Source organism: Hyla sarda, chromosome 1 (assembly GCF_029499605.1).
Source record: "Hyla sarda isolate aHylSar1 chromosome 1, aHylSar1.hap1, whole genome shotgun sequence".
NCBI lineage: Eukaryota > Metazoa > Chordata > Amphibia > Anura > Hylidae > Hyla > Hyla sarda.
In genome coordinates, this window is record NC_079189.1 from 228,771,060 (window position 1) to 228,793,948 (window position 22,889).

Here is a 22,889-nt window from a genome sequence, read left to right on the forward strand (position 1 = left end):
GCCAATTTCACGATCCAATAGACCACTCTATTAAGCAATATTGTCGTACAATGTCTCCCTCCTCCCCTCCCCCGATAAGGCATGCTTACTTTTTCAATGCCAGTAAGGTGAATCTTAGAGGTGTCTCCTGCATGTTGTTGTACACAATGTTGAGACACAGCTGACATGATTGGAGTTGAAGTGTTTGTCAGATAGATGTATTCTGATTCAAGTTTTCAGGGAATTTGTTGTGTATACCACATACTGTACTTTGCATTCTGTACAGGAAATAAATAACAAAGGAAGTGTTACATTTAATATATTGTTTTATATTAAATGTTTCACCAGTAACAAATGATGCAAAGTCAGTTGCGGGAGACATCACAGTGCAACAAGCACATTTGTTATGACCACAATGAAAACAGCCTAGATATTCGAGCCATGTGAGCATAGAAGGAGTGTGGGATCTAAAACTAGAGGGTAACAAAATTTGCCCAATGGTTGGCGCACGTTTGGCAATACATTTGATTTCTCTGGGTGCCGAATCACTGAACAAAGGGTCAGTGGAAATTATTGGCCAATATTTTCTAATAATTCTGGACGCATCATAGAAGTCTGTACTGTATGAAGTGGAAAAATAGGCTAAATCTCTATCTCCTGTATTTGTAGTAGATAACTGTTTAATTTTTGGTATGATGAGATCTCTCCTATTTTTGGACAGGGCTATAGATCTAGCCCTATCCAAAGACCACTTACTATATCCACAGCATGTTAGTCGGTGAGAGAGGGAATCCATCTCTCTATCGAAATCAGCCGTGTCACTACAATTTCTTCTAATTCTGATGGCCTCCCCCACGGGAAGATATTTAATAAGGTGGGGAGGATGACAAGACGATGCGTGAAGAATGGCATTAACTGCTGTATCTTTGCGGTATGGAGTTGAAGAAACTGTATTGGAAAGATAATTGCTTGTAAGATTAAGATCCAGGAATGAGACTACTTGCTGATTGTGTGTGAGAGTGAAGCTGAGGTTGAATATTGTTATTCAAAAGTTGTTCTAACAAATCAATTGGACAACTCTCAGACTTCCACACCATCAGCAAGGTCGTCTATATATCTGCCATACCAAGCAATCCTGTCAATGTAAGGATTCAGTGAGGAGAGAAACCATTCTCTCTCCCAGAAACCCATGTAGATGGTGAGAAGTGTGCGCCCATGGGGGCTCCGGTCGTCTGCAGGAAATATATGTAATCAGAAAATGAAAAAGTTATGTTTAAGTAAATATTCAGTGGTGATGACAAGACGATCAGAGTTGGTGGAATATGTTTGCAAGAACCATTTAAGAGTTGTGCTGTGGAATGTGGTATAACCGAGTAAAGGGAGGGTAGGTCTACCGATATACATGACATATCTTCTGGCCATGTTAAATTTTCCATGGCCAGTAATAAATGTTTAGAATCTTGTATATAGCCTGGTAAATGGGGAACTTAAGGATATAAAGAGACTGTCCACCCAAGCCGATACATTTTCATTTAATGAACCTATACCGGCCACTATAGGACTGATGGGAGGGGGGGGGGGGGGGGGGAGACACGTTCTTGTGAATTTTAGGAAAAGAGTGAAATAAGGCTGTCACGGGATGGTTAGGTAAAATATACTCATCCTCACGATATGTAAAAAAAAAAAAGCCTTCTCTTTTTCCCAAATTCACAAGAATTGCTAATTATTTGCTAAATTGGGAGGTTGGGTTGGGGGGGAGTGAGATCGTAAGAAAACATTGCTTAATAGAGAGGTCTATTCGATCGTGAAATTGGCTACGCGAGTACCATGAGGTTTAAACACACGCCAAGGTGTGTCAGTTTACTATTGAAACAGTTTCAAACCTTAGCTATTTCTTTCTTTGCTTCTTCAATACTTTGTTGCTGTTTAGTTGTTTTATCTTCCTCTGCTTCAGTATATTTAATAGTTATGTCTTTTCTTTTTCTATTAATTTATATCAGGGACTCTCGATGTATGTTCTTTGAACTTATGTTGTAAAGTAATCGCAAGTTCAATTGTCTAGAACAGGAATATGTACAATTTGCCACGTATATATACACATACAGTATTAATTATACTTATATACTTATTACTGATGATACATATTCCTTCCTACGAGGTTATTTTTCCTTTTATACCTCTCTATAGGTTTTATAGTTGGCCATTGTACCATATTTCTATTTTTACACATATTATGCCATCCTGTCTAATGAGAACATCTGAATTTGTTTTGGTATATATTGGCAGTAAGGTGTAAAAAGGTTTTTACAGATCACCTGGAGGGGATTGACCTCACATCTCCCCATGTACATATGTATGTGCAATTTATCTTGTTCCACTATGTACGACTAAGGGTGCAGATGGACACCTGAAGCGCGTCACTTGTTTCCTGTTTGCTCGCTTTTAACAATAAAGAATATTTTTGCACTATTCCTTTGCTGGGCAACTTTTCTTTGCAACACTCCCCATTGATGTTATAATTATTATCTAAGGAGAATAGGCAGAGGAGTGTGGGAATAGATCCTTTTTGGATAGAAGTCTGGGGAGGAGATCTTGAAATTATTGGTAAAATACAGGCATATATTGAAATGAACGAAAGAACTTCTTCAGAGGGAATCATTTGGGATGCTTTTAAGGCAGTAATAAGAGGAATTTTGAAAGGGTTGTGAGAGGGAAAAGAAAAGCAAAGAAAGAGGAAGAGAAAGTTAAAAGGGAAATGGAACATAAAGAACAACAGTATATAGAAACAAGATCAGAAAAGGAGAAGAAAAAAATGGGAGGAGGCAGTGTAAAGTTATTAACAGCTATTTATTAAAAATAAACAAACATCAGTAAGGTAGATTAAAAATCATAACCCATTCAATTTTGCACCTAAAAATCCATATGATGGCTTGTTTTTTGCACCACCAATTATACTTTGTAAAGTAATTTTACCAAAAAATCTACGGCGAAACGAAAAAAATTATAATTGTGCGACAAAATTGAAAAAAAACCCACCATTTTGTAACTTGTGGGGGCTTCCGTTTCTACATTCTTCGGTAAAAATGACACCTTATCTTTATTCTGTAGGTCCATACGATTAAAATGATCCCCTACTTATATAGGTTTGATTTTGTCATACTTCTGGAAAAAATCATAACTGCATGCAGGAAAATTTAAATGTTTAAAATTGTCATATTCTGACTCCTATAACTTTATTTTTCCGGCAGTACGGGACAGTATTAGGGCTCATTTTTGTGCCATGATCTGAAGTTTTTAGCTGTACCAATTTTGTATTGATCGGACTTTTTGATTGCTTTTTTTTCATGATGTCAAGTGTCACCACAAATACGCTATTTTGGACTTAGGAATTTTTTTTGCGCGTACACCATTGACCGTGCGTTTTAATTAACGATATATTTTTATAATTCAGACATTTCCGCACATGGCGATACCACAAACATTTTTAAATGGGAAAAGGGGGGGGGGGGGGGGCGATTCAAACTTTCATTAGAGAAGGGTTTAAATGATCTTAAGTTTTTTTTATTATTATTTTTTTTTTTCACTTTTTTTTGCTGCAATGTTGTAGCCCCCAAGGGTCTATAACACTGCACACACTGATCTTTTACATTGATCAATGGTTTCTCATAGGAGAGCATTGATCGATGATTTTGCAGCTTGACTGTTCATGCCTGGATCTCAGGCACTGAGTAGTCATTCGCCGATCGGACACCAGGAGGCAGGTAAGGGGACCCTCCTCGTGTCCTACAGCTGTTCGCCAAACCGCCCCCTGAGCTAAGCGGCATTAGTTTAGTTTCACTTTAGACGCGGCGATCAACTTTGAACACGTCTAAAAGGTTAACAGTGCGCGGCACCTTGATCAGTTCCGTGAGCTATTAGCCGCGTTATAGAAAGGGAGTGTGCCAAGGGTGTACAGGTAAGCCCTTTGTCCCCAACAGGTTAAAATTAAAATTGTACAAAGAGGGTTAGGGGTCCCCATTTTGCCAGCACAGAGACGTTGCATGCCAACAGTGCTGAAAAAGTAGGTATCAAAAAAAGTAAAGGTAACAGCTGCTACCACTTACTCTGAGTTTTCTTTATATTCTACTGGAAGAGGAAAGGAAGAATCTTGAAACTGCAGAAAAGAAACTCAGAGAGGAAAAGGATCTGGTACATAAATGGGCACTGTCAGATTCAAAAACTTTTTATATGTTGTACATCTTGGCAAAACATTAACCTTTCTAAAATCCTTCATAAGAAACTATATATTTTTTTATTTATTCTTTTAGAAATCATGTTTATATAATCATGGCTTTGTCCAAGCTGAGGCACAGGCATGGACAAAGTCCAGTAAGTGAGGGTGGGTTAGCACTACTCTGTCTGATAGGACGGGAGAGAGCACAGAGGAGTGCTATCAGACAGGAGAGAGCACAGAGAAGTGCTATCAGACAGGAGAGAGCACAGAGGAGTGCTATCAGACAGGAGAGAGCACAGAGGAGTTCTATCAGATAGGAGAGAGATCACATAAGTGCTAGTCCACCCTCATTTACTGGACTTTGTCCCTGCCTGTGCTTCAGCTTGAACAAAGCCTTGATTTTATAAGCAATGATTTCAATAAAAAAAATTAAATGAAATTTTCTTATGAAGTATATTACACCGATTAAGGTTTTGCCAAGATGCACAACATATAAAAAGTTTCGGTTTCTTACAGTGCCTATTTAAGTTCACGTCTTTCTCTGTCTGTTGCCCATCAAAGTTATTCATTTCTAACCTTCCACTGTCAGGCTGATTGCTAACAGTTTCTTCTACATGTTCCTTCTCATCTGCTTTCAACAATTCACCAGTGTTATTTCTTTTTCTGGGAGAACGTTTGGTGGTGGAAGTATCTTGTTCTTCTTTAGCTTCAAGGACATTTGACATGTGATCCTTTGTGGAAGACTTTCTTTGCTTGTTAGACTCTTGGATCTTCTTTTCCGCTGCATACTTTCCCCCCATTTTCTCTTCAACCAGCATATTTTTCTGTTGTTCTTCTAGTTGTTTAGAGACTTTTTTCTTTTTGCAAGCAGCTCTTTTAGCTTTATGTTTACCTAAAATAAATATCAAAACTGGTTAGGAATTGTATCAATACAAGATAAACATGACAGCAAAGAAGCATGTGAAAAAAAAAACCATAAGGAATCAAAGGAATCTGTTACATTACACATTCATGATTCAAGTAACAATGGTAAACAGAACCTTTGAATGGATAAGACATGGGTCTTTTTCACAGAACATTGTAATATAATATTGGTAAATGTACCAAAATTTCACTGATGGCATATTTTCTACAATACCCAATCATGAAGCATTATTTAACAATCAAGGCATTTACTTTAAACATATCTTACCTGTTTTATTATCCCTACTAATCACACACACAGCAAATCCTAGTATTAAGTTGTGCTGTGTTTTTGTTTAACTTGCATGAGACTGCATAAGGTTGACTTCCTATTTTTCTCTCAAATTGCTGGCAAGGTGCACACAGAAATATATATATTTGTGACCTTTGCATTTGGTTGTGGTGTTGTGCAGTGGCCATTGTTTTTGTGGTGCAGTTCCTGTGGGGATGTGTGTCTTAGAGTGAGTGGGCTGGTAAAGGGATGCTTCTGCATGTGCTGGTCTTGCTGCAGGGATGATCACTATGTAGCCCTGTTTACACTATGGATTTACTTGGCTAGGAAAGTAGGCTTTTTAAAATTTTGCTGAGAAACAAAGATTAATGTAAAGCCTTTGGATGTGCAGAAAATTCTTCTATTCTAATGTAAAAATAAAATCAACAACCATTCTCTGTAACCGGAGCATATTATTTTATCTGGTAAAAGGGGTATTCCTTATGCTTAGCCCGGTGAAGCAAAAAAAATAAAAAAATAAATCACATTTCTTTTCACAGAGCCTGTCCCACTGCACAACACTTTGTGTTCTGTCTATTCATAAGCTGCAGAGGTACCCCACCTAAACCAAAAAGACTGGATGCGTAGGAAATACTATGTGCTAACCCTGAACACAGGAAGGGCTGAGAAATGGGACTGGCTCAGTGATAACGGAAGCTGATGGGGAAACTAAAACTGTGATGTCACAATACCAGATGAAGGCAGATACCCCGCCCATGCCAGTTAGAAAATGATTTGCATATCTTGAAAAATTAAGCTATCAGGCAAACAGCTAGACTGATCCAGGCATGGTATGCATCATATTGATCAGCGTCCCCCTCACTACCAGCCAGTACCTCCGATTAGTACCACTGAAACAACCTAATTTTTTTTTATAAATAACCACAGAACAGATTTTTTTTTAACTCCTTAACCCCTTAAGGACTCAGCCCATTTTGGCCTTAAAGACTCAGACAATAAAATTTTTACGTTTTCATTTTTTCCTCCTCACCTTCTAAAAATCATAACTCTTTTATATTTTCATCCACAGACTAGTATGAGGGCTTGTTTTTTGCGCGACCAGTTGTCCTTTGTAATGACATAACTCATTATATCATAAAATGTATGGCGCAACCAAAAAACACTATTTTTGTGGGGAAATTAAAACGAAAAACGCAATTTTGCTCATTTTGGAAGGTTTCGTTTTCACGCCGTACAATTTATGGTAAAAATGACATGTGTTCTTTATTCTGAGGGTCAATACGATTAAAATAATACCCATTATTACTTACTTTTATATTATTGTTGCGCTTAAAAAAAAAAATCACAAACTTTTTAACCAAATTAGTACGTTTATAATCCCTTTATTTTGATGACCTCTAACTTTTTTATTTTTCCGTATAAGCGGCGGTATGGGGGCTCATTTTTTGCGACCATGATCTGTACTTTTTTTTGATACCACATTTGTATATAAAAAACTTTTAATACATTTTTTTTATAATTTTTTTTAATAAAATGTATTAAAAAAGTAGGAATTTTGGACTTTTTTTTTTTTTCCGTTCACCGTACGGGATCATTAACATTTTATTTTAATAGTTCGGACATTTACGCACGCGGCGATACCAAATATGTCTATAAAAAAAAAGTTACACTTTTTGGGGGTAAAATAGGAAAAACGGACGTTTTAGTTTTTTATTGGGGGAGGGGATTTTTCACTTTTTTTTTTTTTTTACTTTTATTTTTACATTTTTTTTTACACTTGAATAGTCCCCATAGGGGACTATTCATAGCAATACCATGATTGCTAATACTGATCTGTTCTATGTATAGGACATAGAACAGATCAGTGTTTTCGGTCATCTTCTGCTCTGGTCTGCTCGATCACAGACCAGAGCAGGAGACGCCGGGAGACGCACGTAGGAAGGAGAGGGGACCTCCGTGCAGCGTTATGAATGATCGGATCCCCGCAGCAGCGCTGCGGGCGATCCGATCATTCATTCAAATCGCGCACTGCCGCAGATGCCGGGATCTGTATTGATCCCGGCACCTGAGGGGTTAATGGCGGACGCCCGCGAGATCGCGGGCGTCGGCCATTGCCGGCGGGTCCCTGGCTGCGATCAGCAGCCGGGATCAGCCGCGCATGACACGGGCATCGCTCCGATGCCCGCGGTTATGCATAGGACGTAAATGTACGTCCTGGTGCGTTAAGTACCACCTCACCAGGACGTACATTTACGTCCTGCGTCCTTAAGGGGTTAAGGGCCATGGACGTCTAATCTCCCTGGTAGTTAACCCCTTAAGGACTCAGGGTTTTTCCATTTTTGCACTTTCGTTTTTTCCTCCTTACATTTTAAAAATCATAACCCTTTCAATTTTCCACCTAAAAATCCATATTATGGCTTATTTTTTGCGTCGCCAATTCTACTTTGCAGTGACAGTCATTTTACCCAAAATTGCATGGCGAAACGGAAAAAAAAATCATTGTGCGACAAAATCGAAAAAAAACGCCATTTTGTAACTTTTGGGGGCTTCCGTTTCTACGAAGTGCATATTTCGGTAAAAATTACACCATATCAATATTCTGTAGGTCCATACGGTTAAAATGATACCCTACTTATATAGGTTTCATTTTGTCGCACTTCTGGAAAAAATCATAATTACATGCAGGAAAATGTATACGTTTAAAAATGTCATCTTCTGACCCCTGTAACTTTTTTATTTTTCCATGTACAGGGCGGTATGAGGACTCATTTTTTGCGCCGTGATCTGAAGTTTTTATCGGTATGATTTTTGTTTTGATCGGACTTTTTGATCAATTTTATTCATTTTTTTATGATATAAAAAGTGACCAAAAATATGCTTTTTTGGACTTTGGAATTTTTTTGCGCGTACGCCATTGACCATGCGGTTTAATTAATGATATATTTTTATAGTTCGGACATTTACGCACGCGGCGATACCACATATGTTTATTTTATTTATTTTTTTGACACGGTTTTATTTTTTTTATGGGAAAAGGGGGGTGATTCAAACTTATTAGGGAAGGGGTTAAATGACCTTTATTAACACTTTTTTTAACAATTTTTTTGCAGTGTTATAGCTCCCATAGGGACCTATAACACTGCACACACTGATCTTTTACACAGATCACAGGCGTGTATTAACACGCCTGTGATCAGTGTTATCGGCGCTTGACTGCTCCTGCCTGGATCTCAGGCACGGAGCAGTCATTCGCCGATCGGACACCGAGGAGGCAGGTAAGGGCCCTCCCGGTGTTCGGTCAGCTGTTCGGGACGCCGCGATTTCACCGCGGCGGTCCCGAACAGCCCGACTGAGCAGCCGGGTCACTTTCACTTTCGAAGCGGCGGTAAGCTTTGACCGCCGCTTCTAAAGGGTTAATACCGCACATCGCCGCGATTGGCGATGTGTGGTATTAGCCGCGGGTCCCGGCCGTTGATGAGCGTCGGGACCGACGCGATATGATGCGGGATCGCGGCGCGATCCCGCTTCATATCGCCGGAGCCGGACGTAAATATACGCCCTGCATCGTTAAGGGGTTAAAGGGGTACTCCGGTGAAAATTTTTTTTAATTCTTTTTTTAAATCAACTGGCGCAAGAAAGTTAAACATATTTGTAAATTACTTCTATTAAAACATCTTAATCCTTCCTGTACTTATTAGCTGCTGAATACTACAGTGGAAATTATTTTCCATTTGAAACACAGAGCTGTCTGCTGACATCATGAGCACAGGGCTCTCCGCTGACATCTCTGTCCATTTTTAGGAACTGTCCAGGGTAAAAGGAAATCCCCATAGCAAACCATATGCTGCTCTGGACAGTTCATAAAATGGACAGAGATGTCAGCAGAGAGCACTGTGTTTCAAAAAGACGTCATACCTGTACGTCATGGGTGGCAAGGTGTTCCCGACCCATGACATACAGGTACGTCATGAACATTTTTGCCGCTACTCGCGGCATCCCGCAGCGCCCGGTAAGATGGTGGCTATCACTGATAGCCAGCCATCTTACCATGCGACCACGGGGGGTTTCATTCCCCCCCCCCCAGCGATCGCTGCTATCAGCTGGTCAAATCTGACTAGCTGATAGCAGCGCTTCGCTATGAAAATATTTAGCAGCGCGGTGTGAGAGTCCCGATCACAGGGATCGGGACACACACCGCTCTGCTAAGTGTCCCTGACCCGTCCCCCGGCGTCACTTACCCGGCCATGCGAAGTCCCGAGCGGTCCCGGCGCGAGCGACGTCCTCCAGGCGGCGCTGCGTCCCGGCGGTGAGTTTCCAGCAGCAGTGCGGCATCTTCATTGGCAGCAGTGAGATCGCCGTAAAGCGATCTCACTGCTGCCTCTGGGAGTTTCAAAACTGCAACTCCCAGCATGCCCAGACAGCCTTTGGCTTTCTGGGCATGCTGGGAGTTGTAGTTTTGCAACATCTGGAGGTCCTCAGTTTGGAGACCACTGTATAATGGTCTCCAATCTGTGCTCTTCCAGATGTTGCAAAACTACAAATCTCAGCATGCTCAGTCTGTCCAGGCATGCTGGGAGTTGTAGTTCTCTAACATCTGGAAGAGCACAGATTGGAGACCATTATACAGTGGTCTCCAAACTGTGGACCTCCAGATGTTGCAAAACTACAACTCCCAGCATGCCCAGACTGCCCAAGCATGCTGGAAGTTGTAGTTCGGCAACATCTGATCCTTCAGATATTGCCGAACTACAACTTCCAGCATGCCTGGGCAGTCTGGGCATGCTGGGAGTTGTAGTTTTGCAACAACTGGAGGCACACTAGTTGGGAAACATTGTCCGTTTCCTACCTCAGTGCCTCCAGCTGTTGCAAAACTATAACTCCCAGCATGCACTGACAGACCATGCATGATGGGAGTTGTAGTTTTGCAACAGCTGGAGGCACACTGGTTTGGAAACACTAAGTTTGGTTGCAAAACACTTGAAAGTTTATTACTTAACTTAGTGTTTCCAAACCAGTGTTCCTCCAGCTGTTGCAAAACTACAACTCCCAGCATGCACGGACAGCCAAAGGGCATGCTCGGAGTTTGCAACAGCTGGATGTTTGCCCCCTCCCCCCAATGTGAATGTACAGGGTACACTCACATGGGCGGAGGTTTACAGTGAGTGCTGCAAGTTTGAGATGGCGCAAATTTTGCGCTGCAGCTCAAACTTCCAGCGGCAAACTTGCTGTGAACCTCTGCCCATGTGACTGTACCCTAAAAACACTACACTACACTACACTGACACTAACCTAAAATAAAAAGTAAAAAACACTACATATACACATACCCCTAAACAGCCCCCCTCCCCAAAAAAATGAAAAACGTCTGGTACGCTACTGTTTCCAAAACGGAGCCTCCAGCTGTTGCAAAATAATAACTCCCAATATTGCCGGACAGCCATTGACTGTCCAGGCATGCTGGGAGTTTTGCAACAGCTGGAGGCACCCTGTTTGGGAATCATTGGCATAGAATACCCCTATGTCCACCCCTATGCAAATCCCTAATTCAGGCCTCAAATGCGCATGGCGCTCTCACTTTGGAGCCCTGTCGTGTTTCAGGGCAACAGTTTTGGGACACACATGGGGTATCGCTGTACTCGGGAGAAATTGCCTTACAAATTTTGGGGGGCTTTTTCTTCTTTAACCCCTTATGAAAAGGTGAAGTTGGGGTCTACACCAGCATGTTAGTGTAAAAAATAAATTTTTGCTGGTGTTGCCCTATACTTTTCATTTTCACAAGAGGTAAAAGGGAAAAAAGACCCTCTAAATTTGTAATGCAATTTCTCCCGACTACGGAGATACCCCATATGTGGGCGCAAAGTGCTCTGGGGGCGCACAACAAGGCCCAGAAGGGAGAGTGCACCATGTACATTTGAGGCGATTTGCACAGGGGTGGCTGATTGTTACAGCAGTTCTGACAAACGCAAAACAATAAATATCCACATGTGACCCCATTTTGGAAACTACACCCCTCACGGAATGTAATAAGGGGTGCAGTGAGCATTTACACCCCACTGGTGTATGACAGATATTTGGAACAGTGGTATGTGAAAATGAAAAATAAAATTTTTGATTTGCACAGTCCACTGTTTCAAATATCTGTCAAACGCCAGTGGGGTGTAAATGCTCACTGCACCCCTTATTACATTCCGTGAGGGGTATAGTTTCCAAAATGGGGTCACGTGGGGGGGTCCACTGTTCTGGCACCATAGGGGCTTCCTAAATGGGACATGCCCCCCAAAAACCCTTTCAGAAAAACTCACTCTCCAAAATCCCACTGTCGCTCCTTCCCTTCTGAGCCCTCTACTGCGCCCGCCGAACACTTTACATACGCATATGAGGTATTTCCTTACTCGAGAGAAATTGGGTTACAAATTTTAGGGTGATTTCTCTCCTTTTACCCCTTGTAAAAATTCAAAAATTGGGTCTACAAGAAAATGCGAGTGTAAAAAATAAAGATTTTGAATTTTCTCCTTCACTTTGCTGCTATTCCTGTGAAACACCTAAAGGGTCATTTATGGGGTATTTCTAATATGAAGACCCTTAAAATCCACTTCCAACCTGAACTGGGCACTGAAAAATTACGATTTTGAAAATCTTGAGAAAAATTGGAAAATTGCTGCGAAATTTGGAAGCCCTCTGGTGTCTTCCAAAAGTAAAAACTTGTCAATTTTTTTATGCAAACACAAAGTAGACATATTGTATATGTGAATCAATATGTAATTTATTTGGATTATCCATTTTCCTTTCAAGCAGAGACTTTCAAAGTTAGAAAAATGCTAAATAATTTTCATAACATTTTTAGATTTTTTACCAAGAAAGGATGCAAATATCAGTGAAATTTTACCAATAACATAAAGTAGAATATGTCACAAAAAAACAATCTCGGAATCAGAATGATAAGTAAAAGCATTCCAGAGTTATTAATGTTTAAAGTGACAGTGGTCAGATTTTCAAAAAATGCCCAGGTCCTGAAGGTGAAAATGGGCTGGGTCATGAAGGGGTTAAGGACGTAGGGTTTTTCCATTTTTGCATTTTCATTTTTTCCTCATCACCTTCTAAAAATCATAACTCTTTCAATTTTGCACATAAAATTCCATATGATGGCTTATTTCTTGCGCCACCAATTCTACTTTGCAGTGACATTAGTAATTTTACCCAAAAATCCACGGCGAAACGGAAAAAAAATGCATTGTGCGACAAAATGTAAGAAAAATATGTCATTTTGTAACTTTTGGGGGCTTCCGATTCTACGCAGTTAATTTTTCGGCAAAAATAACACCTTATCTTTATTCTGTAGGTCCATACAATTAAAATGATACCCTACTTATATAGGTTGGATATTGTCGTACTTCGGAAAAAAATCATAACTACATGCAGGAAAATTTATATGGTAAAAAGTCTCATCTTCTAACCCCTATAACTTTTTTATTTTTCCGCATATGGGCCAGAATGAGGGCTAATTTTTTTGCGCCGTGTTCTGAAGTTTTAATTGGTATCATTTTTGTATTGATTGTACTTTTTGACCACTTTTTATTCATTTTTCATGATATAAAAAGGGACCAAAAATACACTATTTTGGACTTTGGAATTTTTTTGCACGCACGCCATTGACCGTGAGATTTAATTAACAATATATTTTTATAGTTCAAACATTTCCGCATGCGGCGATACCACATTTTTTTTTTTATTTACACAGTTTGTTATGGGAAAAGGGGGGTGGATTCAAACTTTTATTAGGGAAGGGGTTAAATGACCCTTGTTAACTTTTTTTTTTTCACTTTTTTTTTGTAGTGTTATAGGTCCCATAGGGAGCTATACCACAGGCACACACTGATCTCCTATGCTGATCCCTGCAAAGCCATAGCTTTGTAAGGATCAGTGAGATAGGGGCTTGGAGCAATCAATCGACGATCGGATGCCGCGGAGACAGGTAAGGAGACCTCCGCCTGCGTCCCAGCTGATCGGAACATCTCGATTTTATCGCAATGTCCCGATCAGTTCTACTGAGCTGCCGGGAAGCGTTTACTTTCGCCTTCAGATGCGTCGGTCATCTTTGGCGGTCTATAAGCAACGACCAATAGCAGACCGGGGGCAGGGGGGGTTAACTTTCGGTTTCCCCGTTCTGCCCACCCACAATAGGCGGGGCAGAACAGGGATACCGACTGGGACCGGCGCCGGAGTCCACTTACCGAGGCAAAGGTGACGATCCGTGGCGGGGGATCGGTGGAACCAGAGAATGCGGTTCCCTGGTTCCTACGGAAGCCGTAGAGTTGCCTAGCAACGTCTGGAGGGCTACAGCTTGAGACCACTATACAGTGATCTCTAAAATGTAGCCCTTCAGATGTTGAACTACTACAACTCCCAGCATGCCCAGACAGCTGTTTGCTGTGTGGGCATGCTGGGATTTGTAGTTATGCAACATTTGGAGGGCCACATTTTGGAGATCACTGTGCAATGGTCTCTAAACTGTAGACCTCCAGCTGTTGCATAATTACATCTCCCAGCATGCCCTTCGGCGATCAGTACTTGCTGGGAGTTGTAGTTTTCAACAACTGGAGGCACACTGTTTGGAAAATACTGAGTTAGGTAACAGAACCTAACTGAAGGTTTTCCAACCAGTGTGCCTCCAGCTGTTGCAAAAGTACAACTCCCAGCATGCACGGTCTGTCAGTACATGCTGGGAGTACTAGCTGTTAAACAGCTGGAGGTTTGGCACCCTCCCCCCCGTCATATGAATACAGGGAACATTCACACAGGCGGGTTTACAGTAAGCTTCCTGCTTGAAGTTTGAGCTGCGGCAAATTTTTCGCCACAGCACAAACTCCTAGCAGGAAACTCCCCGTAAACGCCCACCAGTGCGAATGTACCCTTAAAACTCTACACTACACTAACACATAATAAACGGTAAAACACTAAATGATGAGATAGCAAGACGGAAAGAAGTCGCACTCACCCGAACTGTAGTTTCAATGCAGAGAGATTTATTCTTGCGGAAAAGCTGCAAAAGTGTAAAGGATTACGGGGGAGTGAGAGCCGGCACAGCTCTCAGACGCGGGGCACACCAATGAAGGCTACACCTGGGCCGGAAGAAGCGTCCACAGTGAAGCGCAACTAGTAGCCTTCAGTGGAGTGCCCTGTGTCCGAGAGCTGTGCCGGCTCTCACTCCCCGCTATGGATTTGCAAGCCTTTACACTTTTGCAGCTTTTCCGCAAGAATAAATCTCTCTGCATTGAAACTACAGTCTGGGTGAGTGCGACTTCTTTACACTACATATACACCCCTTTACACTGCCCGCCCCCCCCCCCCCCCCCCCCCCCAATAAAAATGAAAAACTTATTGTACGGCAGTGTTTCTAATACGGAGCCTCCAGCTGTTGCAAAACAACAACTTCCAGCATTTCCAGACAGCCTCTCACTGTCCAGGCATGCTGGGAGTTTAGCAACAGCTAGAGGCACCCTGTTTGGGAATCACTGGCGTAGAATACCCCTATGTCCACCCCTATGCAATCCCTAATTTAGTCCTCAAATGCGCATGGCGCTCTCTCACTTCAGAGCCCTGTCGTATTTCAAGGAAACCGTTTAGGGCCACATATGGGTTATCTCCATACTCGGGAGAAATTGCACTACAAATTTTGGGGGGCTTATTCTCCTTTTACCCCTTATGAAAATTTGGGGTCTACATCAGCCGGTTAGTGCAAAAAAAATGTTTTTTTACACTGACATGCTGGTGTTGGCCCATACTTTTTATTTTCACAAGAGGTAAAAGGAAAAAAAGACCCCCAAAATTTGTAACACAATTTCGCCTGAGTACGAAAATACCCCATATGTGGGCGTAAAATGCTCTGCGGGCGCACAACAATGATCAGGAGTGAGTGTGCACTATGTACATTTGAGGCCTAAATTGGTGATTTACACAGGGGTGGCTGATTTTACAGCGGTTCTGACAAACGCAAAAAAAAAAAATCATGTTACCCCATTATGGAAACTACACCCCTCACGGTACGTAACAAGGGGTATAGTGAGCCTTAACACCCCACAGGTGTTTTGACGAATTTTCGTTAAAGTTGGATGGGAAAAAAAAAAATGTCACTAAAAGGATGGTGTTCCCCTAAAGTTTTCATTTTCACAAGGGAAAATTGGAAGAAAGCCCAAAATTTGTAAATTTGTAAGGAGTAAGAACATACCCCATATGTGGAGGTCACATGTGGGGGGTCCACTGTTCTGGCACCACGGGGGGCTTTAAACGCACATGGTCCCTGACTTACATTCCAAACAAATTGTCTTTCCAAATGCTCAATGGCGCTCCTTCTCTTCTGAGCATTGTAGTGCACCAGCAGAGCACTTGACATCCACACGGAGTATTTCCATACTCAGAAGAAATAGGGTTACACATTTTGGAGGTAATTTGCTCCTATTACCCCTTGTAAAAATGTAAAATTTGGGGGGATAAAAACAACATTTTTGTGAAAAATTTTTCTCTTCTTTTACACATCCAACTTTAACAAAAAATCGTCAAACACCTGTGAGGTGTTAAGGCTCCCTGTTAGGTTCCTTGAGGGGTGTAGTTTCCAAAATAGCATGCCATGTGTTTTATTTTTTTTTGCTGTTCTGGCACCATAGGGGCTTCCTAAATGCGACATGCCCCCCAAAAGCCATTTCAGCAAAATTTGCTTTCCAAAAGCCCAATGTGACTCGTTCTCTTCTGAGCATTTTAGTGCGCCCGCAGAGCATTTTACGCCCTATCATGGGGTGTTTCCATACACAGAAGAGATGGGGTTACACATTTTGGGGGGCATTTTCTCCCATTACCCTTTGTAAAAATGGTAAATCTGATAAAAATTCTGCACTTAAGTGAAATTTTTGTTTCTCATTTACACATCCGATTTAATGAAAAGTCGTCAAACACCTGTGGGGCGTTAAGGCTCACTGGACCCCTTTGTTATGTGCCTTGAGGGGTGTAGTTTCCAAAATGGTATGCCATGTGGGGGTTTTCTGCTGTTCTGACACCATAGGGGCTTCCTAAATGTGACATGCTCCCCAAAAACCATTTCAGAAAAACTCACTCTCCAAAATCCCATTGTCGCTACTTCCCTTCTGAGCCCTCTACTGCGCCCGCCGAACACTTGACATACACATATGAGGTATTTCCTTACTCAAGAGAAATTGGGTTACACATTTATAGAGGATTTGTCTCCTATTACCAAAAATTCAAAAACTGGGTCTACAAGAACATGCGAGTGTAAAAAATGAAGATTTTGAATTTTCTCCATTTTGCTGCTATTCCTGTGAAACACCTAAAGGGTTAAACACAATTACTGAATGTAATTTTGAATACTTTGAGGGGTGCAGTTTTTATAATGGGGTCATTTGTGGGGTATTTCTAATAAGAAGGCCCTTCAAATCCACTTTAAAACAGAACTGGTCCCTGAAAAATTTGGTGAAAAATTGGAAAATTGCTGCTATACTTTGAAGCCCTCTGATGTCTTCCAAAAGTAAAAACATGTCAACTTTATGATGCAAACATAAAGTAGACATATTGTATTTGTGAATCAAAATATAATTTATTTGGAATGTCTATTTTCCTTACAAGCAGAGAGCTTCAAAGTAAGAAAAAAGCAACATTTTCAACAATTTTTTCATCAAATTTTGGAATTTTTCACCAAGAAATGATGCAAGTATCGACAAAAATTTACCACTAACATAAAGTAGAATATGTCACGAAAAAACATTCTTGGAATCAGATTGATAGGTAAAAGCCTCCCAGAGTTACTAATGCTTAAAGTGACAGTGGTTAGATGTGCAAAAAAACGCTCTGGTTTTACAGTGAAAATTGGCCTGGTCCTTAAGGGGTTAATATATACCACCCCATAAAAAAAATAATCAGATTGTCACATGTACTCCAGAATGGTACCAATTAAAGCGTCAATTTTTCTCCCAAAAATATTTTTGCACCCCATCAATTTTATATGATGCCAACAAAAATATCCTAAACTAAAAAGGAGGCCCCAAAATCCACACAGCACGCCTTCATGTCTGAGGCCTGCGTGAGAGACACGTAGCGCAAAAAGGGGAATAAATTTGAGTTGACTTTCTTTGTCAACACCTACTGCGTTACAGAAATTTTTTTATTAAAATATGCAAAAAAATTTAATGTTAAAATTCTTTTTTTTTTTTAAACACTATGTATATATCAATCAAAATTTAACAGCATAGGTTTGCTATGGGAATTTTCTCCTGCTCTGGACAGTTCCTGAAATGGACAGAGGGGTAAGCAGAGAGCACTGTGGTCAGACAGATAGGAAATTCAAAAATAAAAGAACTTCCTCTGGAACATACAGAAGCTGATGAGTACTGGAAGGATTACGTTTTTTTAAATAGAAATAATTAACAAATCTGTTTAATGTTTTCCAGTGGAGCACCCCTTTAAGGTCAAAACAGTAAAGGGGTAAAAAGTTTTTTGGGATAAAAATACAAATGTTAACAGTGGTTCCAAGGCCCCTCTCCAGTCTTATGAATGGGCCACCCCCCACCAATAGCAAGTGGGGGTTAAACAGCTTGTCAGCACTTCATTTATCAACTTCCTAAATGTGTCCGCAAATGTCATACTAACCAGACAGGAGGAGGAACCTACATTTAAAACCATTTCTAGGCCAGGCCTATGCAGACTATGAGCAGACCATGCTGAAGGAAGCATGGCCCAACCCACAATCCTCCAACCTAACCCAGAAGGTTTTTCATAAGTTGGACTGCAGAGAGAAGAAAAAGCAACCAAAAAGTGCTCAGCAAATCTGTGGGCAACATTGAAAAAAATGTAAAATATTAACTATTTTACGGTTTGCTTAATATTTTTTTCTTGTCTACTACTTAATTCTTTATGTGTTCTTTTATAGTTTTATATGTCTTTAATATGAATCTACAATGTACAAAAAAAATTAATAAAATAAATAAATAAGGGCTGTAAATGTACATATTTATGCAACATCACACAAATACATCTTACCTGGCCTATGTCTTATACTAAATGTTTCGTCTAATTTCCAAAAATCTTCTTTAGCAGGCTGACTCTTTTTCCTTGGACTTTTCCTCTGTATCAACTGCGTTCTCTGCATGGTCAAACATGCGTTTTCTGTATGGTCAAAATTACTTTTGTCTTTATTTTCCATTAGCAAATTATTATCTTTATGAACATGTTCTGCTCTTTCTATGCCTACTACTTGCACATTTGCATACTTAGAAGCTTGCTCTTCATTGCCTTCTCTCAGTGCAGCACCTTGAGTTATAGGTGGTGGTTCAATGCGTTCTGGCGATTTCTGAAGTACATTTTCTGCATGACTGGGTATGAAAGTATTACTTGTTTGTACATTTACAGACTTCTTTGGATGTATTTGAGCATTGATTTTTAACGCTTTATTGTTCATAACAGTTTGCACAGATTTTGCCTTTACAGGAATTGTGAAAAGGTTTGATTCATTTATATCAGATAGATCTTCAATCTCAAACTCCTCTTCATTACCATTCACAGCATGGGAAGGGGTCGGAGCTTCAGAGGCCATTGAGGATAATCTGGTTAAATATAACAAAGTTCTAATTTATTAATCTGCGCAGCAATTACACAATAACTGGTAATGACGAGGAGCAGTCAAAACTGCTCAGCGGATGCTGCTAGCTGGATTTTTAAGACAATGTCAAAGGCACCACCATTTTTACTTTGTAATGACATCAATAATTTTACCACAAAATCTACAGCGAAAACAGAAAAAAAAAAAATTTATGGTTCTAAATTGGGGGGGGGGGGGGGGGGGAAGCATTTTCTAACTTTAGGGGGCTTCCATTTCTACACAGCACACTTTTCAGTAAATATGACATTATGTCTTTATTCTGTAGGTCCATACGATTAAAACGATACCCAACCTATATAGGTTTGATTATGTTTTACTTCTGTTAAAAAAAATTACTTTATGCACAAAAATTAGTAGGTTTAAAATTTCCTCTTCTGACCCCCTATAACTTTTTTATTTTCCCATATATACGATCTGAAGTTTTCATTGGTACCATTTTTGTTTTGATGGGACTTTTTAATCGCTTTTTTATACTTTTTTTTTTTGCAGTATACAAAGTGACCAAAAACACTCAATTTTGGACTTTGGTATTTTTTTTACGTATACGTCATTGACCATGCGGTTTAATTAATGTTATATTTTTATAGTTCGGACATTCAATACCCCACATTTATTTTTTTATATGGAATTTGGGAAAAGGGGGGGGTTAAACGTTTAATAAAGAATGGGTTAATGTGTGTTTTTTTAAACTTTTAGAAAAAAATAAAATAAAATTTAAACACTTTTAGTCCCCTTAGGGGACTTTTAGGGTATGTTCACACATACAGGATCCTGCACTGATTTGATGTGCAGGATTTGTAACTGCCAATTAGAAGCTGTGCTCACTCATTTAGTTTAAATTTAAATCTGCGGCAGAAAATCCTGTGCATCAAATCCTGCGCATCAAATCTGCGTACATGTGAACATACCCTTAGGAGGAATCATTAGATTCCTCTTAGAGATCAATGTGGTTCCAATGTGGTCCTGCGAGGATTTATAATTCTCAGAGCCGCAGCTGGCACATAAGAGGTAAGCCCTCCGGCTACCTCAGCAGTGGATCAACTGTAGCTGGGGGCTGGCATTAATAGCCGACATGCGGTGATCGCCGCAGCCAGCTATTAACCCTTTAGAACACCGCTGTCAAAGTTGACAGCAGCTTCTAAAGGGACATTTAAACCATCCCTGTTGGTCCAGTGGGATGGATCACCCCATCCCCCATTTTTTCTAGCTATTGAAAAAGGAGACTTGGTTCCTCGAAACGCGTCTAGCATCACCAGAAGTACATTCTGATGTACCCTAACTTGAGCCAAACCAAATAACTGCAGCACGTTTGGAAATATTGACTTTTTATATCAAGATCAGAGCGCGCTCCTTGTGGATACCTGCACTGCACATCCCGCATGCTGAGAACCGGTTTGAGCCAACGAAACGAGTTTATATCACAGACAATCCACTAACCAGGAGCGTGTAAGAGGTATATGGTACTAGCTCCACACAGTATCCCACTAGTGACTTGTTTATAACATTGGCCCTGTACCTTCAGGGCCAATCAAGTAAAGTGGGACAGAATTTACCTACAGCACTGCCGAGCGCTATGTCTATATACTGTACCTTTTTTTAAACAGGGATCTACAGCGCTGCTGAGCACTCTTACTACATACTGTACCTGTGATTTTTATTTATTATATCGACCCCATACCATGTGGGCCATATAAAGTGAAATAGAATAAGACATTGGTATCTACAGCGCTGTGGAGCGCTTTCACTATTCACCACTCTCCCCCTCCGTGTAACAGAGTGTGTGATCTTTGTGACACAGCGTCCCAACGGCCTGGCGCTGCCCGAGCCACAAAGAACTTTTAGTGGTACAAATTATCTGTACCTACAGCGTTATCTATCTCACAAGTCAGAGCTAAACGGATATATAAATTGTGCTCGTTGGGGATTATCTCAAATGTTTCATATATTTTATATGTTTATAATATACATTTTATAACTTTGGATTCAACCATCCATTCTTTATTTAAATTTAAGGTATTTTATGTATCACATCCGATGCAAAGACCCTGCAGAGGCTGTTATTTATATTTAAGCAATAAATTATGTAATATATTTGATTCTCAATCTTCTACGATTACTTCTATCTCTATTGACCCATTACCTAGTAGGACTGTTTCCATATATTTTTTCTTCTTAGTCCAATTAGGCAGATAGGGTAATGTATAACACAGTATCCTCGGGTTTGGGTCTTTTCAGTCTATGTAGAGCTTCCAGTTTTTTGGGGGGGTTTTTTGTGTGTTATGTACCCAGTTAATGTATCCTATGTTTTTTGTTAAATATGCTGCCAAAACAAATCTGTACAGGGATAACAAGCCTACAAAATAACACAAACCTTTTAGCCATTGTGCTTCTGACAGGCGATGAGTTCACATTCTTAGTTTTCCTCTGCAAACCACTGGGAATTTCAATTACTGGCAAATAATTTTTTTCTTGAAAGACATAATAAAGAAAACATATTAAAACATTTCAACCCCTTAAGGACACAGTCCATTTTGGCCTTGAGGACACAACCAATCATTTTTGACTTTTCATTTTTTCCTCTTTACCTTTTAAAAGTCATAACTCATTTCATCTACCCGTATGAGGGCTTTTCTTTTTTTTGTGCAACCAACGGAAGTTTGTAATGACACCCTTCATTTTATCATAAAATGTACGGTGCAAAAAAAAATAAAAATAAATAAAAACTCACTTCTTTACTCCCTCTCACACATCAGCCACCCCACCAATTGCAGCACAGCTAGGTTCCTTTCCATGTGTGCTGTGCTTTAAACTACAATTCCCTCATATACACTCCTTTTGTATGATACTTAAAATTAACATTAGGGCAAAGATTACATAAGAATTGCAAAATCAGCCATCAAACACAGATACAGGCACTATATTATGAACTACACTAAAATAACAGCACCTGTAGCACAGACCAATTTAAAAAAATAAAAAAATAAAAAATACCCCTCTGACAATGGACGTAAATGTACGTCATGGCGCTGTGGTACTTAAAGGGGCACTTAAACTTTTTTTTTTTTTTTTTTTTTTTAAATCAACTGGTGCCAGAGAGTTAAACAGATTTGTAAATTACTTCTTGTCACGATCACACCCTATCGGTCCAGCCAAGACATTAGAGTGAGTCTGATGGTGCAAGGGTTAAGGCCACCAGACCTCTGGGTATACACTACTAGTCCCAGCAAGTCACCAAAATTAACCCTTAGATAAACGTGTTTCCACCAGAGCTGCCTTCAGAAAGGTGAGCTCATATATTTAGAGATCAAAGACCAGAGCTGATTAATTGAACATTTAATCTGATAAAAGGTATCACAGTGCTATATATATTATATATATATATATATATATATATATATATATATATATATTAGGGATGTAAGAAAAAATCGATTCTCGCGATAATCGCGATTTTTCATTTGCCGATACAGAATCGATTCAAAATATTTTTGAATCGATTCTTTTAGGGATGTGGAATTTTTAATAAAACGCACTTTATCTTACCTGCCAACGAGCCCGCGGAGCTCCGGTACAGGTGTTCGGTCCCCGGGCTGTATTCTTCTTACTTCCTGTTAGTCCGGCACGTCACATGGAGCTTCAGCCTATCACTGGCCGCAGCGATGTCCCGCCTCCGCTGGTGATCGGCTGAAGCTCCATGTGACGTGCCGGACTAACAGGAAGGAAGAAGAATACAGCCCGGGGACCGAACACCTGTACCGGAGTGTACCGGAGCTCCGCGGGCTCGTTGGCAGGTAAGATAAAGTGCGTTTTATTTTATTTTGCAGCCCGGACGGGATAACATG

At 40.3% G+C, this 22,889-nt stretch overlaps 1 protein-coding gene across 6 annotated transcripts in view; it reads right to left on the reverse strand.

Moving 5' to 3' along the window:
- Positions 1–22,889, reverse strand: part of LOC130365641 (centromere protein C-like) — a 322,002-nt gene that overhangs the window by 148,954 nt on the left and 150,159 nt on the right. For all 6 annotated transcript variants that reach the window (XM_056568882.1, XM_056568886.1, XM_056568883.1 and 3 more), the window contains exons 11-13: positions 21,419–21,515; positions 18,429–18,991; positions 4,769–5,084 (exon numbers count right to left, since the gene is read on the reverse strand). In XM_056568882.1, coding sequence (XP_056424857.1) covers positions 4,769–5,084; positions 18,429–18,991; positions 21,419–21,515 — 976 coding nt within the window. The remainder of the gene's footprint in view (positions 1–4,768; positions 5,085–18,428; positions 18,992–21,418; positions 21,516–22,889) is intronic.